A 16398-nucleotide genomic window follows, 5' to 3' on the forward strand; every position below is an offset into this window, starting at 1 on the left:
TAGCTGGCTGCCCGGCCGTACCTGAGCTGCTGAATTTGGTCTTTGGGCGCAAACTGCCTCCTGTAAGTGCTGCTAGCCTCAGTGTGGCTGGTAAATTTACCTCTCAAACGCAAAGTAACAGGGAAGCTACAGCTGACGGACGGGATCTTCCAAGGTTCCAACCCCACGCCAGCCAAGCCAAACCGAAAAGGCCCGTTATTGATTCGCGATTTCGACGCGTCTCGTCGCTGCCGCTTTTTCGTCTTAGCGATTAATTGATTGATGCCTTGCCTGCCACGAGAGTAGTAGCAGCACACCGCACTCTTTAAACTATCTGCACCACCACATACCATGTCGAACACCTGCCAGCACTGAGTACGTCTACACTATATGCGATTTTGCGCGACACACTCTCCATCACACTTGCGACTAGTATCGCGCTGCCCGATTGGCAGCATCCGACGCGACCATGTATATTAAGCAGATCATTATCCAAGGCTTCAAGAGGTGCGCGCCGCCCCCTCCACCAGGCCCAGACCCAGACTGGCACTCCGTCTACAGCGCATGCATTGCATACTGATACACAAGCAGTTACAAGGACCAGACTGTCATCGAGCCCTTTTCGCCCGGCACCAATGTCGTCGTCGGACGCAACGGCTCCGGCAAGAGTAACTTCTTCGCCGCCATTCGCTTCGTTCTGAGCGATGCCTACTCCAATCTGGGTCGCGAGGAGCGACAAGCTCTTCTGCACGAAGGCTCCGGGCTCCGCCGTCATGTCCGCCTATGTCGAGGTCATCTTTGACAACAGCGACGAGCGATTCCCTACCAACGGCAAGGAGGTTACTCTGCGGCGCACAATCAGTCTGAAGAAAGACGAGTGGTCGATCGACAAGAAGGCTGTTACCAAGAAGGAGGTCATCAACATGCTCGAGTCGGCCGGTTTCTCAAAGTCCAACCCGTACTATATCGTGCCGCAGGGTCGTGTCACCACCCTAACCAATATGAAGGAGTCGGAGCGATTGGCCTTGATGAAGGAGGTGGCCGGTACCAAGGTTTACGAGGAGCGCCGCACTGAATCTCTGAAGATTATGGCCGACACGAATCACAAAAGAGAACAGATTGACGCCCTGCTACAGTCGGTAAAGGACAAACTCGACGAGCTGGAAGAGGAGAAGGACGAGCTGCGCGATTACCAGAACAAGGACCGCGAACGAAGATGTCTGGAATACGCCTACTACCACCAGGAACAGATGCTGGTCAACGATACATTGGAAAAGTTGGATGACGACCGCCAAAACGGCATCGACCAAACCGACGAGCAACGTGATGTGTATACCACTGGCGAAAAGGTCATTTCCCAGCTGGACTCGGAAATCCACAAGCTCCAGCAGCAATTAGAGCTGCTTCGGTTGGACAAGCGACAGCTGGACGAAGACCGAAAAGAGGCCTCCAGGGCAAAGGCCAAGGCCGAACTGGCTGTTAAGAGTCTGTCGGATAGCGCATCGGCACAACAGCAAGCGCGAGATCAACATGATGCTGAGATGGAAGAGGTGAGGGCGGCCATCGCCTCCAAAGAAGCGGAACTGGCGAAAATTACCCCGGAATACGAGAAGCGGAAGCGGAAGGAGGCAGAGATCAGACAGCAACTGGACCAGGCCGAAGCGAGTCGACAGCGCCTATTCACCAAGCAGTCGCGTAGCAGCCAATTTAAAACCAAAGCTGAGCGAGACGCCTGGTTGAAGAAGGAGATAGATGAGCTAAATATCACCCTGAGTCAACAAAAGGCCAACCTTCTGGATGCAGACGAAGAGGTGAAGGACATGGAGAAATCCATCAAACAGCTAGAGACAGAAGTCGCAGAGCTTAGAGCCAGAAACGAAGGGTTCGGCGACAAGCGAACGGCCCTAGCTGATGAAGTCGCCAATGCCAAGGATATCTACGACAAGCTTGACGAGGAGCGAAAGCTGCTTCGTCGAGAAGATGACAAGCTGGAAACCATCCGAGAAAACTGCCGCGCCGAGATGGGTCGTGCCGAGAAAGAGCTCTCCCATACGATGGACGGTGCGACATCCCGCGGTCTCGCAAACATCCGGCGAATGCGGCAAGAACAGAACATTGAGGGCGCTTATGGCACATTGGCAGAGCTCATGACAGTGAGCGAAGCTTATCGAGTGGCTGTAGAGCAGATTGCAGGCGCCAGTCTATTCCACTATGTGGTGGACAACGAACAGACAGCAACATATTTTGTCAACCAGCTTGAGAAAACACGTGGCGGCAGAGTCACCTTTATGCCCTTGAACAAGCTGCACCCTAGGCCGGCCAATCTCCCCAGAGCTTCGGATGCCGTACCCCTGATCAGCAAGATTGAGTTCGACCCCCAGTTCGAGAAAGCGTTCCAACAAGTGTTTGGCCAGTCGGTCCTTTGTCCCAACCTGACTGTTGCCGGCCAATATGCTCGGACCAACAACGTTGACTGCATCACTCCCGAGGGTGATATCGCGGCGAAGAAGGGATCAATGACTGGTGGTTATATCGATCCAAGCAAGTCTCGTCTTGAAGCGGTCCGTGCCGTCAGTAAACTACGGGACGAGTATGAGGAGCTTGTCAACCGGTCCTCTGATATCAGGAAAAATATTGAGAAGAAGGATCAGGAGATTACTCGTGCTACGGGCGAGCAGAAGAAGCTGGATCTGGAACTTAGCAAGATGGATAACGGCTACACTTCCATGCTGGCAGAGCTCAATGCCAAGAACAACCAGATCGTTCGGGAGCAAGACCGTCTCGAGGCCGCCATGAAGCGTCGCGATGCTGTCGACAGGAACATGAAGGAGTTCGGCGAGATCTTGAGTGCCCACGAGGCAGAGTTGGCATCAGACTTCAAGAAAGCGCTGTCAGCTACCGAAGAGCGGCAGCTCGAAGATCTGAGTTCTACTGTGCGAGACTTGCAGAAGCAATGGAACGACACCAGTAGCGCTCGGCGTGAAATGGAAGGGCGCAAGCAGATCCTCGAGGTCGAGCTGCGTTCGAACCTGCGTCTCAAGCTGGATCAGCTTACAGCCCAGGCTTTCGAGGGTGGTTCTTCTCGCGGAAGCGGCGATCTCAAGGAGGCTAGGCGCGAGCTTAAGAAGGCACAGACAGCCGCTACTGCGATTGAGCGCAAGATTCAAGCTACCGAAGAGCAGATAGATGCCGCGGCGGCGAGGATCGAGAACCTCGAGGAGCAGAAGGCTGCCAAAGAGACCGAACAGCAAGCACTCGCGAGAGAGATTGCTAAGCAGCAAAGGAAGATGGAGAAGAGCATTCAAAAGAAGGCGCTACTCCAGGCAAGGGCTGCTGACGCATCGAAGACTATCCGAGATCTTGGTGTACTTCCCGAAGAGGCGTTTGACAAATACGAGAACATGACACAGGAGAAGGTAAGTTTCCCCTATCTGGAGACTTGAGGTCCATGGATTCCAAGGAAGTTACATGTCAGCTAACTCGGTTACTTTTTCAACTACGTAGGCCCAAGCCCGCCTCATGAAGGTCAAGGAGGCGCTCAAGAAGTACCAGCACATCAACAAGAAGGCGCTGGACCAGTACAACAGCTTCACGACGGAGCAGGACCGACTGCTTAAGCGCCGCAAGGAGCTGGACCAGTCGCAGGAGTCGATCGAGGAGCTCGTGGCCCACTTGGACCAGCGCAAGGACGAGGCCATAGAGCGCACCTTCAAGCAGGTGTCCAAGGAGTTCGCCACCATCTTCGAGAAGCTCGTCCCCGCCGGCCACGGCCGCCTCGTCATTCAGCGCCGCGCCGACCGCCGTATGGACCCCGAGGATTCGGACGAGGAGCAGCGCGGCTCCATCGAGAACTACACGGGTGTCGGTATCAGTGTCTCCTTCAACTCCAAGACCCAAGACGAGCAACAGCGTATTCAGCAGCTGTCCGGTGGACAAAAGAGTAAGCTTTTTTCCCTCGCCTTCTTGCATATTTTCCTATACTTCGATGGAACACAGTATTCTAACAATGAACAGGTCTTTGCGCCCTGTGCCTCATCTTCGCTCTGCAACAGGCCGAATCCTCCCCCATGGTCATCTTCGACGAGGTGGACGCCAACCTGGACGCCCAGTACCGTACCGCCGTCGCCAGCCTGCTCGAGTCCATCTCCAAGGAGGCCGGCACCCAGTTCATCATCACCACCTTCCGTCCCGAGATCGTCCACGTCGCCGACAAGTGCTATGGTGTCCTCTTCCGCAACAAGAACTCCAACATCAACGTCGTCAGCACCGAGCAGGCGCTCGACTTCGTCGAGAACCAGGCCCCTCGGTAAAAGTATGTCTTCTTCTCCTTCAATGGCGAAAAGGACCAGGGGACGGGGAAGATAGGGAATAGAAAGTATTACCACACAGAATGCGGAAGGAGAGAGAAAGGCGCGAAAACATTCGGCGTGTGTTGGGCTACTTGTCGAAGACTATTTTGGGTGACGTTTTTCTCGTTTGATACCTTGAGAGCATTCAAACGAGGTGAGTAGCAAGAATGGGTGGACGGATGATGATGGATTGATGGGCTTAGGAGTGCTTCTTCCTGGTTGTATATTAGAGGAAGGAGGATTGCTTTTTCCACAGCGACAGTTGATTGAGAGTACTGGGATATACTTCGGCTTGAGTAGTGTTTCCCATGTTCTAGTTGTTATTCAGAATAACATAAACGTTCTGGCTTGACCAACGAGATGTAACCTTTCAATCCCTCTATCCGAACCCAAGTGTCGTTGCAAGTCATGGTCACGACGTTGGCAATTTTTTTTTTTTGTTCATTAACGGTCATTGTTCTTAGCTATGCTATGCTAACTGTCCTGTCGGCCTACCTTCGTCAGATCAAAAGCAAAGCCAGCCAGGAAATATCTACATCAACATATGGAACTCGGTTCAGACTCGCATTCTTGGTGTTGTACAAAGCCTCCAGTCTCGGCTCGTTAGGCGAGTAGACTGATTAATAGCCTGATCTTGGTCATAAGCTTGGGTCAGTACGAGCCAAAGCCTCGGAAGTCTCAGGCACTCGAGTGTCCCCAGACGATGCTGTCGTGACATTGTCGCTTAGCGCAACCTGTAGTGTCCTCGCAATCTAAATGGAGGGCCAGAAAAAGCAGAAAAAGAAAAGACGCTCAAATCCTCGTGCCTCCGCGATGCTAGCGTGAAGACCTACCGAGTATGTCGTGACTCGGAGTCTCATCTCAGCGACGAGATACACAGATGCAGAGGAGGTATTTTACCCATGTCTAAGAGCAACCAAAACAAAAACCTCTATCCTCGACGCCAACTTTTTTGCCGTTTCGTCTGTGAACGTGAAATGGAGTAGCAGTTCACATGTCCTGCTTGTGGGGTGCGGGTTTTACGGATTAATATACCGTGATGGCATCAGAGATTTACCATCGTCGGTTTCCTAGAGGCATATCATTAGCACCGGTGTGTCCGCCGCCACGATGACCTGAGTGTTACGTCAGTACGAGACTGATGGTCGACAAAGGGGTCTCGTTAAGGGGAATGAAAGCTTACCTCTACCGCCACGGCCACCTCCCCAGCCGCGACCACCACCGTAGCGGCCGCCACCGCCACCACCGTACCGAGCCATCTCAGCGAGCTTGGGGTCAATTTGTTGCTTTGCTTCCGTCAAAACATTGACCAAGTCACGAGCCTGCTTCGAGTCTGGATTATTTGTTAGTAAACGAGTCATGGTAAACATGTTGGGAAGGGTGCAACTCACTGTCAGTAGTGAACAGGGTGATGGCCGTGCCTGTTTGACCGGCACGACCAGTACGGCCGATACGGTGAATGTAGTCCTCCGAGTTGTTGGGGTAGTCATAGTTGATCACGTGAGTGATGTTGCGCACATCTTGATTACATAGGTTAGCGTCATCATAGCAAGGGGATGTGTAGCAAATCCCAAAGACTGGTTGTGTCTAAGTATATAGTTCCGTGCTTTTTCTCCTGGGAGAATGGGGACTGTCTGTTGCGACAACATGCCAAATGCCAGGCTTGGAGCAGATTCAATACGGCCCGGGTCCTCGGGGAGATTAGGAATTTTGGTTTACGACAGCTTGACAGAATCAAGGAATGCCAACAATTCCGTGCTTGTACCATGAGGAAAACAAGAGGTACAAGAACGAAACTCATGTATAACAGCACAGCGGCGGTCATATCATGAATCCCAGTCACCCATTGTGTATGAGAACCACGGAGCACGAAGAGGTCAGGCAAGTGCAGCGCAATCGAGAAAGCCCCTAGACATACATGAGAGTAAAGCACAGCGGATATAACACTGCTGGAAGTTGCTACGAGGGGAGGGGAGGGGGGAGGGGGAGTTTATCATACCGATACCACGCGAAGCCACATCGGTGGCCACCATGATGGGGCTTTTGCCGGTCTTGAACTGATCAAGGACCCAATCACGCTCGTTCTGTTGCTTGTCACCGTGGATAGCTGAAAACAATGTTAGTAAAAGTAGATCGCAACAAGTGGAGAAGGGAAACGTACAAAGTGCTGGCCAGCCGTCCTGGCGAAGGAAGCGAGTAATGTCATCAGCGACACGCTTGGTACCGACGAAGAGGAGACACTTGTTAGCCTTATCGTCCATGATCTTCTCGAGATGCTTAATCATCCTATCACGCTTCTCGCCCTCTGAAACAACCTCAACGATTTGAGTGATGCGGTGGTTAGCAGAGAGATCCATGGAGCCAATGTTGACTTGGATGAAGTCGGTCTGGAACTCGGATGCCAGCTGGCGAACCTCCTTGGGCCAGGTAGCGGACCACATGAGGGTTTGACGATCAGGGCGAATCTGGCTGACAATCTTGCGAATCTGGGGCTCGAAACCCATATCCAACATGCGATCGGCCTCATCCAGGACGAGGTAGGTAACGCGGCGAAGGTTGGTCTTGCCACCCTCCAACATATCGATCAGACGGCCAGGAGTGGCAATGCAGACCTCGACACCCTTAGAAAGGTCGCGGATCTGGGGGCCACGAGGCACACCACCGTAGACACAGGTGTTTCGGATGCGAGAAGAGCGACCGAACTTGGAAATCTCCTGCTGAATCTGAACAGCCAACTCACGGGTAGGAGCCAGGATCAGGACAATAGGACCATCGCCAGGTGCCAAAAGAGGCTGGGCGTTGATGTGAACGATAGCGGGAAGACAGTACGTAAGGGTCTTTCCGGAACCGGTCTCGGCAATACCAACAACATCGCGACCGGAAAGAGCCATGGGCCAACCCTGAGATTGAATGGCGGTGGGGGCAGGGAAGCCTTGCGCCTTCACTTCATCCATAACGTATCTGGGGAAACCAGCCTCGTCGAAGGTCTCGACAGGTGTGGGGATATTGCTACCGGCGACAGTGACCTGGTGGTCGCGTCGGAACCGGTCGATATCGGCTTGTGAGCGGTTGGCAACAGCCTCGTCCTCCTTGTAGAAAGACTTCTCGAACTTGGGCATAGTGCTAAGGTCTATTTGTTTCACATGTCAGTAACTGCAATGGCGAGGAATCGGATAGTAGAAGGTTAACTCACCCCAGCTCTGCTTCTGTAAACCGGCGCCGAGGTTGGACATTCTGTCACCACCGCCGCCGCCGCCGCCGTAGCCACCACCACCACCGTAGCCGCCGTTGGAGTAGCCGTTGCTATCACTGTAATGATGAAAGTCAGCAAATGAACATGGACTCGTTGAGTACGAACGATGAGACCCAGGCGAATCTCCAAACATGTCGCGATGGTTGGTCGCCATCACTCGTGTTGGACGCGAGCAGACACGGGGAATGCAAGGCAAAGAGAGGAAAGGAAGCAAGACTTACCCATAGCCACCGCCACCGCCACCACCGTAGCCGCCGCCGCGAGAACCGTAGCGATCACCACCGCCGCGACCACCGCCGCCGCCGTAGCCACCACCGCCACCGTAGCCGCCGCCTCCGTAAGACATGTTGACGGAGTTGGGTATCTTGCGTGAAGCGTGTATGTGTGTGTTTGTGTTGTTTGGGAGGATGATATTGCCGCTCAGCGCAATCGGATTATTATGTGTTTTGATGTGGTTTGGGGATTCAGGTTTCGGAATCTGAGATTAAATCTGCGACGCGTTTTGATGCAGACGAGGTAGTGTAGAGACCGAAGAAAAAACCTGAAGGGACTTTTCTTTTAGAAAGAGAGGATGCGTGAAGGGAGAAAGAGGAAAGTCACACAAAACTGGGATGGAGATGGATGATGGGAGTTGGGTTTTGATGATGCCAACGGAGATTAGTTGAGCAGCGGCGAAAAGACAGGAGAAGAAAAAAAAAATAGGCAATCGCTGCTTACCAGATTTTTTTTCTGCCATTGTTAGGCAGGTCCAATCGCGGTCTGGCTAGTCAAGAAGTGGAGCCCATGCACGAGTCCCTGATTGCTAGTCCAACCCAAGATAAGCTCGGTTGGTAGGTAGATTCCCGAGAAACCCCACCTGCGCACCTGCGCTGACCCCAAGTCGGCATTGCCAGGCGACTTTTTCTAGTGGGTTCACTGTTAGTTAGGGGGCAGCAGGCGATGAAGAGGACGAAAAAAAAAAAAAAAAAGAGAAGAAAGATACAGGGACAACAACAGCCGCCCACTAGCATGCATGGGAATGGATCTGGTCGGTGAGCAGCAGAAAAAGAAGCTGAGCAAAGTCTCCGCCGCTTTCGGCAGCCGAAGCAAGAGCAAACACTGTCTTTTATTCACAGGTTGCTTCCAGGTCATGTAGCAAGTACATGTATGTACCTAAGCACGCTCTCTGTATTGAATGAAAGGCCTATGCATGTGTGTGTGTGTGTGTGCAGGCGGCCAACAGTAAGTATTCACACGTATTTGGGCCGAAAAATCAAACATGCCCGCCAACACCCCGACGTGCTTCGCTGGTTTGGTTGATGTCTAAAATATCAAAAAGAAGGCCCTCCTACTCCATATCATGCGGGTGTCCATCCCCCATTGACCCTAAAAGAGGCCATTCCTCCCCTGCCTAGTCCCTGCGGATCCGCGGACACTTATGCGGAAGGGAACATCTCCCAGAATCCAATCTCCATCTACCATCACGCCCATCAGGTCAGTATATGTAATCTCTCTCACGCTTGCCTAGATCTCACATCGCTTCGAGATTCCGGGGGAAGTAACACAGCAACTCACCTTGGTCCCATGTATGAAAATCTTGACCAGCTCCTCCACCTGCCCCAAGTTCAGCCCGCTGGCGTGCCTCTCCAGGAGCGCACGGCCCGTCCTTACCGCCTCGACATAATCCTCGGCGACGTAGTTGCAGATCCACTTGTAGTACGTGTTGCCCTCACGTTTGGTTGCCAGGTTCTTCTCATCGTGGAGGGCCTGCCCGATGGCGCCGTAGCCGAGCAGGCACGGCGCCAACGCCACCTGCAGCGCCAGCCAGTCCGATGACATGCCCACGTCCAGCACGTACCGCGTGTACGCCGTGCAGGCCTGGTGCTCCTCCGTGGCCTCGATCTGTTCCTTGGAGATGCCGAAGGAAGCGCAGTAGTCAAGATGTAGGCTCATCTCGGTGTTGATGTGCGTCACGATTTTAGCTCCCTAAATCAGCAGTTTGCGTGATCAGCAAATGGCGTCTTTCGTAACTCGGGACTGGAAGCAGGCACTTACCGCAGCGATGTCTTCCATGCTCTTCGCCTTGTACGAAGCCAGCGCATTGGCTCGCGCAAAATGGACAAGATACAGGTAGTCTTGTATCAAGTAGTTCTTGAACGACTCGTGGGGAGTTCGCCGCTTCCCATGGCGAGAACAAACGGATGGTTGACAAACTTGTGCCACACCGGGGCCACATCAGGTCGGTCGAGGAGGTAGTCGACAAAACGGTCCCTATATAGTAAGAGCAGTCCATCAGCTTCACTAGTTCTCGCATACCTTGCTTCTTGGATGAAGGTACTCACGGCGCAAACGGTAGGGTGTACATAGAGTGAAAGTGGTTCAGAGGACCGTTACCCTCTCCGTAACCAGGCGCAAATCGAATAGCCGCCTCGATGTATGCACAGGCGGCCTTGACAGCCGGTATAGGATGAAGCCCCATGGACAGGTTCGCCGCCACGGCCGACGCGAGCGAGCAGCCGGTGCCGTGGGTGTTCTTGGACTTTTGGTAGGCGCCCTTGATCCGCGTTACGCTGTCGGCGCTGACCAACACGTCATACACCAACTCCTTCTCCTCGTCCGTCTGGGCCACCGTGCCATCCGCCTTGAACGGCGTGTGGCCTCCTTGACCAAGACCCACTCCGGACCTAACTGGAGCAGGCTTCGGCCCAGTTCCTCCAGGTCGTCGACGTTTCGGATCTCCGGGGGTTCCTTCCCGGGCAGGGTCAGGAGCTGCATCGCCTCCGGGATGTTGGGAGTAACGATGAAGGTCTGTGGCAGCAAAAGCTCCCTCAAGTCATGGACTGCTTCTGAAGGGAGGAGCTGTTTGCCAGTGGTTGCCACCATGACCTGGACTCTCCGTCAGCAATGCACCAAGTAGTGGCTTGCTACATGACGAAAAGTCCTTCAATCAACCTACCGGGTCCAGAACTAATCTGTTCACATCGTAACTTCCGAATGCCCTGGCTACCATAGCAATAGTCTCGGCTGAGGCCAGCATGCCTAAGCCAGCCACAGGGGTTAGAGGCCAGACTTTCAACAGCACCGCCAATTTTCAGAGACAAGGCTCACCTGTCTTGATGACATCGGGTTTGATGTCCTTGAACACAGCATCAATCTGCTTCTTCACGAAATCGGCCGGAATATGATAGATATCGTCAACCCCTAACGTGTTCTGCGCAGTCAATGCGGTGGTGGCTGTCATGGCATAGCAGCCGTGGGCTGCCAAGACCTTCTGGTCAGCCTCGAGACCCCTAGATTGCGTCTTAGCTAGCCCATCCCTGAATCAAAAGTTCCGAAGTCCGGTCTTGGGGTGTTGGTCTGCAGAGGGGACGAATGACTTACGCGCCACCCGAACTGTCGGAGCCAGCCACCAACAAGACCCGGCCCCGAAGTTCGGGATTGTGCGAGCTTGCCGGCGGAAGCTGCGTGTTACTCATACTCATGGCGACGTGGATGCAAGATAATCTTGCCGAATGGATGATGTTCTACGAAATAAAAGATGGTGAATGGGTGAACGGCCTGCTTCAACAATCAAATCCCAGTTGTCGAGATGCTGAGTAAGTAGGTAGCTATGTAGGTGACTGGACCAGCACTCCAAATGGGGTATGGAGGGAAGGTGTCACGGATGGTTGCGCTATGTACATAAAGTAAGTTTCAGAGGAGCGCTTGTCCCGCAACTTGCAAGCAGGCGCTTCGGGTGTTTCCAGGCTTGATGTACGCTCCAAGCGACCCTAACAATGCCGATATCGAAGTCGACAACCCACCGTCGCTGCCTTCAGCCAACTATCTTAGACCATTAGCTCACGCCGAAGGTGAATCAATGGTACGATGTCCTCCTTACGACGCCCATAGCGGGGATGGGTGGGGCATAAGGAAATAGGGCGTTTCTGCCTCTGTGAATGGGTGCAGTAATGTCATCAGTGTCGTCACGTTATCCGGTGTTTGAGAATCAACTACCTCTTAGGGCCGTGTGTGCATGAACACTCGAGGCTTACTAGCTTCAGATTACCTAACATTTTTTGAGACATGCACGCTCAAGTATTCGAACTGTCCCTGATATAGGTCCGCGCTCTCGTCATCACTGGAGCTCAGAAAGAAGTTGGAAGCAGTTAACAGTAACATAATGTCACCCCCGAACCCCCGATACTAACGCCCAACCCACACTGCTTTTTTCGCCTTAAGGTACCATTCCTGAGTGCTATCTACGCCCTGTGCCGTCCCTTGAATGCTGCTTGATCGAGTAATATACACAGAGTTAATCACGAAACTGCCAAAGCCCAACGCCTGCTGCTCTTCCTGGGCAACTCCAGCAGCACTATGCAACCCCAATGACTTTCCATTTCCCAAATGCCCTAGGGGAAAACTCCCCATGAAACAAACTACTGCATCCCCATTGGAAATTCCCGCCACTATCCAAGATCCAAGATCGATATGATAAAGTGACCCAAGACTCTTAGATGGAAAACTTTTGTGTCGCAATGAAGTCCCTCTCGAGTTCCGCAGGGTCACTGATGCTCCTCTGACGCTCCGTCTTCTGTTCATCGCCAGAGCTACTACTTTCCACCTCGTCTTCGCTTTCGTCTCCGTAGACTATGTTCCGCAGGACACTCTTGTCAAATAGCTCGATGATCATATGGCGATCTCCCAGGCGGTAATGGTGGTTCTCGAGCAGCGAGTAAACTCGCTTGAAGAGCGCCGGTTGCCGGAAGCCGGGTATTTTCTTCTGCCTCAGAGTGAACAGCTCCTGTTTCGCTTTCTTGTATAGCACCATATTGCCCAACTCAATCATGAGCTCAAGGACTCTCTGATTGGTCTCATCAGGGTCCTTCATAACAGCGGGTGGCGATTGCACAATGGTCTTCTGCGTATCGGGCAACACCACAGAAGAAGCAGTCTCGTGCGTCCAGGGCTCAAAGGAAAGGAATTTGGAGAGGTCTTTCGGTAAGCAGAAACCAAGGGATGTGCCAAGAGGCGATGTATTGGAATCCCAGCCGAGCTCGGATAGGATCTCCAGTCCATGCACAGATCGAGAGATTAACCCGAGGACAAAGAAGGCCGTCCCTCGCAGACTCATCACTTCATGTGTTTCGGCAATCTTGACAATGTGTTCCACGACATCTGTCGACTCCAGGAAAGGGGCCCCGAGTTCCATGGATCCTACGTTGCCAACAGCCCACATGCATCCTTTGACCTTGGTGAGCGTCTCAGGGTCTTCAGCCTGCATGCCATAGTCGCGTATTGTAGACGCAAACTCTTCGAAATGCCCCTTATCTTCAAGGAGCCTGCATCCTTCCTTTGTGCGTGTCAGTTCACGATAGAAATGAGGCGGCACATGGCTATCATGGTCTGCCTCCATTTCATCCTCGTAGATGCTCAAGCGATGAGGCTGATCATCTGGATTCTCCAGAAACGACCTGGCGAGACTAGTTTCAATGAGGCTCACGTAAGAGTCATTACGTCCAAGGAACCAATCGTCCATCTCATTGCTAATGTAGTCAAGACCATCAAGATAATGGTATCCAATGGAAGTAGACAAGAACCGTAAGAGCAGGGGAGCCCCTATTTCACCCAAGTGATCTAGTGCTGGTCGACACTCCACAATGTACTCGAGTAGATGCTTGCTGTTGCACGCTTTCTCGAGAATCTTGACTGCAGTAGCGCACACCTCAACCTCGGGATCATAGAGTTGTGTTACCAAAAGCTGGATGGCCCATTTGGAATCAGAAACAATCTGTCCCGATGGAGTAACACGCTGTTTGATGGCGTATTTTCGCAGCACATTGGTGGCATGGATTCGCATGTCTTTTGTGCCAGCCGTCAATGCCTTGGACAAGAGTACCCGAGGATGGCCCTGAAGACTGTAGTCAAAGTTGGTCAATAGAATCTTGATCAAGTCTGGCCGTTGCTTCAAATCAACGATATGGTACATCATGTTGAAAATACGCCATCGTTCAAGTAGCTGCAGTCCCTTTGTATCGCCACTTAATACTCCCAACATTGGGAAGTACCCTGAGCAAAGAGTATCGGTGAGGTTGTCTTTCGCAAACATTGGGTATTGTGCAGTGAGGCCACTGGTCTTCAAAATGGTTAGTAGATTTTACAGTGGCTTGGTTAGGCCAAAGAACCACTTACTGGGTCGCATTGGGCCATGCACTCGGCAATTTGCCTCAGAAGCTTGTTGTCGGCCAGATATCTTGATCCTTCAGGGGTTTGCATCAAGGTGTGCATCAGAGCGCAGCCGACCCGAACATATTTCTGTGTAGTGCGGGTGCTTCTGTACGCAGAGAATCTATACTTGAAAGGCCTGTAGAAACTCATCACCCTCTTTACGAACTTTGAGGCTTTGATTGCTTCCTCGAGCCGCTTTCCGTTGGTCAGGGGCCCTTCAATGATGCGCAGGACAACATCCCAGTTCCACTTCAACGGGGTTGGAACTGCCCAGCACTCCAGAGTCGATGAGTAGCTGGCGGAATGTGGCATCATCCGTGTTCAGCGAAGTGTTATTCTTTGGGCCATCCTCGATTGAACCGTGCTGTTCGTTTGCGCTGCCCAACGACATATTGCCTTGAGAGAAATTTGTTGGCGACGATCGGTAGAGTGTCCTACTCACGCTGCTGATCTGGTAAACGACACCCGTGGCGTTGAAGCGGGCATCCTGTTTGAACTCAACAGCTGCAGAGAACAGCTCTGGCAATAATTGCAGTTCACTACTCCAGTCCGGTGGCAGCAAGCGACTTGCAAGTTTTAGGACCTCGCCAATCAGGAGTGTCGTCTTCCTTTTCAACGGAGGGTTCCCATTATCCTGGGCAACCTGCAGAAGGTTATGCATCATCCCAGCTTTGACTAAAATAGCCAACAGCAGTGCAGTATAGTGCTCCACAAAGTTTTGTTCGGCACCCTCATCTTCATACATGGAGTCCCCCTTGGCCACTGTGGTGGACTTCAAGGTTGCCACTCTGCCGTAAGTCGTTAGGCGCCTTCCAGCAAGGAACGATGTTGCCCAGGCAGGAGGTTTGATGCGAAGGAGGGAAAAGAGCAAGTCTATCACCGTCTCACGCAGCGCAGGGTTCGGTATGATCAAGCTTGAGACCAGAGATCCGATGGCTCTGTAGTTGTGCATAGACAATGTCATGAGTCCCGACCATGATTTTAATGCGGTCGAAATGGCTCTGGAATTCTGTTTCACCACGTTCTCGTATGAAAATAACGCGTCGGTGAACGCTGTGAACATGACCTCGAGTTCGTATCCCGCTCGCAGATATTTGCGTGTTTGAGGGGCATCCAGCAGGTATAGCAGGGCAGAAGCCAAGGATTCCGGTGACTTGTATGTTCCCTCGGATAGGGCCTCGGACAGCGGTGAAATGCCTCCGCACGCAACGAGTAGAGCAGGATCTCTCAGGAGAATCTCTGCCAACGTCTCGATACAGATCGGACGTAGCCTGTCATCTGGATGCTCGGCGACTGAAGCAATGGTCCTGACGACCGCTCGAGAAATCTCTCGAATCCCGTCTTTAACGTCGAGGAATGCCCGCACGAATTTGAGAGCTTGTTCGCGCTCTACGTCCGCTTTTCGATCCTTGGCTAATGATACCACCACCATATAGTCGGTATTGAGGCTACGGATCTTCTTGAGCGAGGAGACGTCAGAGATGGCGTACCGAATCATGCGATAGCCTGCTGCCACAACCTCTCGGCTGTCGCTTAATAGCATCACTTGCATCCGGTCTCCAAAAACAGACCATACCAAGTCATACTTCAGGGTGGGGTATCTCTTGAATAGATCGACAAGGCTGTTGGCACGCCCTACGTAGAATTCCGGAGTCAGGCCTTCCACTTCGAGTGCTTGCAATATTTCAGCAAGGGCGAAGCTTGGCGACTGTTCTGTGTTGTTGTCCTCATAATCCGACCCCGCGCCACTGCGGGATGCGCTAGGAGGTGGTGACCGTACGCCGTTATTCTGTAACAGACCCTCATTGCGCGCTCTCGTCGGTGTGACCGGTGAGGCCTTTTGGCGCTGGGCATCCGCAAGCTTCTGCCGGAGATCTTTGATTCTCAGGTTCGACGAGTTGAGCTCTGCTTCGACGCGAGTTCGCTGCTCCTTGGTTTGTTTGGCCTTTTTGATGTTCAAAGCTTCAAGGAGGTTCTCGCTTCCTTCCTTGATCTTCATCTCCCGGCCCAGTGCCTCCTTGAGTGTACTGATCGTCTGATCAGCTGTCGGTCCATCGTCCTCCTCCAACTTTTCGAGGTTATAAACGTCCGCTCGCGAGCCGGCCCTTGATGCCGTTATCTGACTTCGCAATTCTGAGCTGAAGCTTCCTGGCGCCGGAGCTGGGTTGAGCGACGTGCCTCCTCGTGCTGCGTAAGTCGAAGCCGAGCCGGCAATATTCCTTCCACCATTTGTGGAGGGTGGCTGGAGTCCATCACGATCCAGACTTGGGCGACCCGTCGCAACTGAAGAAGCTGCCGATGTACCTGTTTTGGGGTGGTGCCAGAGACTTCTGGTTTGGAGTAACTGACGTGCTCAGCATTGTGTAAGACCCAACCTGCTGTCCACCATGTGGGACATTCGCCAAGGACAGCTCATTCGATATAAGGTTGCATATGGCTTTCGAAGACAAGGCGGGGACCAGGGGCTCTCTGAGTGCTCTGCTCTATGTCTTTGTTGAGGAGTAATCGCTGCCTTAGGTTTATAAGGCCAAGGTATATCGCTTCACTCTGGAGAGTGGTCCTGATCGCAGGGGCTGTCGAAGGTCGGGGTAGAACTGTTGCCCGCTGGTGAAGCGATAGGTGCAGAGCAAA

At 52.8% G+C, this 16398-nt stretch overlaps 4 protein-coding genes across 4 annotated transcripts; 1 reads left to right on the plus strand and 3 right to left on the minus strand.

Annotated features, from left to right (window-relative positions):
• Window positions 1-448: 448 nt before the first annotated feature.
• Window positions 449-4289, plus strand: PG997_002433 (RecF/RecN/SMC; the record flags this gene model as incomplete). The annotated part of the gene is made up of 5 exons (XM_066806748.1): window positions 449-486; window positions 571-754; window positions 795-3395; window positions 3484-3919; window positions 3994-4289. The coding sequence occupies 5 exons, from the start codon at window positions 449-451 to the stop codon at window positions 4287-4289; spliced, it is 3555 nt and encodes a 1184-aa protein (XP_066674044.1).
• A 1092-nt stretch (window positions 4290-5381) lies between these two features.
• Window positions 5382-7927, minus strand: PG997_002434 (uncharacterized protein; the record flags this gene model as incomplete). Its single annotated transcript, XM_066806749.1, has 6 exons — window positions 5382-5443; window positions 5512-5661; window positions 5720-5848; window positions 6328-7458; window positions 7522-7637; window positions 7803-7927. The coding sequence occupies 6 exons, from the start codon at window positions 7925-7927 to the stop codon at window positions 5382-5384; spliced, it is 1713 nt and encodes a 570-aa protein (XP_066674045.1).
• Window positions 7928-8996: 1069 nt separating this feature from the next.
• On the minus strand, window positions 8997-11042 carry PG997_002435 (uncharacterized protein; the record flags this gene model as incomplete). The annotated part of the gene is made up of 8 exons (XM_066806750.1): window positions 8997-9035; window positions 9136-9174; window positions 9232-9546; window positions 9616-9642; window positions 9786-9831; window positions 9903-10368; window positions 10669-10877; window positions 10942-11042. The coding sequence occupies 8 exons, from the start codon at window positions 11040-11042 to the stop codon at window positions 8997-8999; spliced, it is 1242 nt and encodes a 413-aa protein (XP_066674046.1).
• Window positions 11043-12052: 1010 nt separating this feature from the next.
• On the minus strand, window positions 12053-16127 carry PG997_002436 (HR1 repeat- rho-binding protein; the record flags this gene model as incomplete). The annotated part of the gene is made up of 4 exons (XM_066806751.1): window positions 12053-13675; window positions 13732-13982; window positions 14035-15986; window positions 16072-16127. 4 exons carry the CDS (start codon window positions 16125-16127, stop codon window positions 12053-12055), a joined length of 3882 nt encoding a protein of 1293 aa, XP_066674047.1.
• Window positions 16128-16398: the final 271 nt, after the last annotated feature.

This window comes from Apiospora hydei, assembly GCF_038363865.1.
Source record: "Apiospora hydei strain CBS 114990 chromosome Unknown utg000003l_segment0_segment0, whole genome shotgun sequence".
In the NCBI taxonomy this organism is placed as follows: Eukaryota; Fungi; Ascomycota; class Sordariomycetes; order Amphisphaeriales; family Apiosporaceae; genus Apiospora; species Apiospora hydei.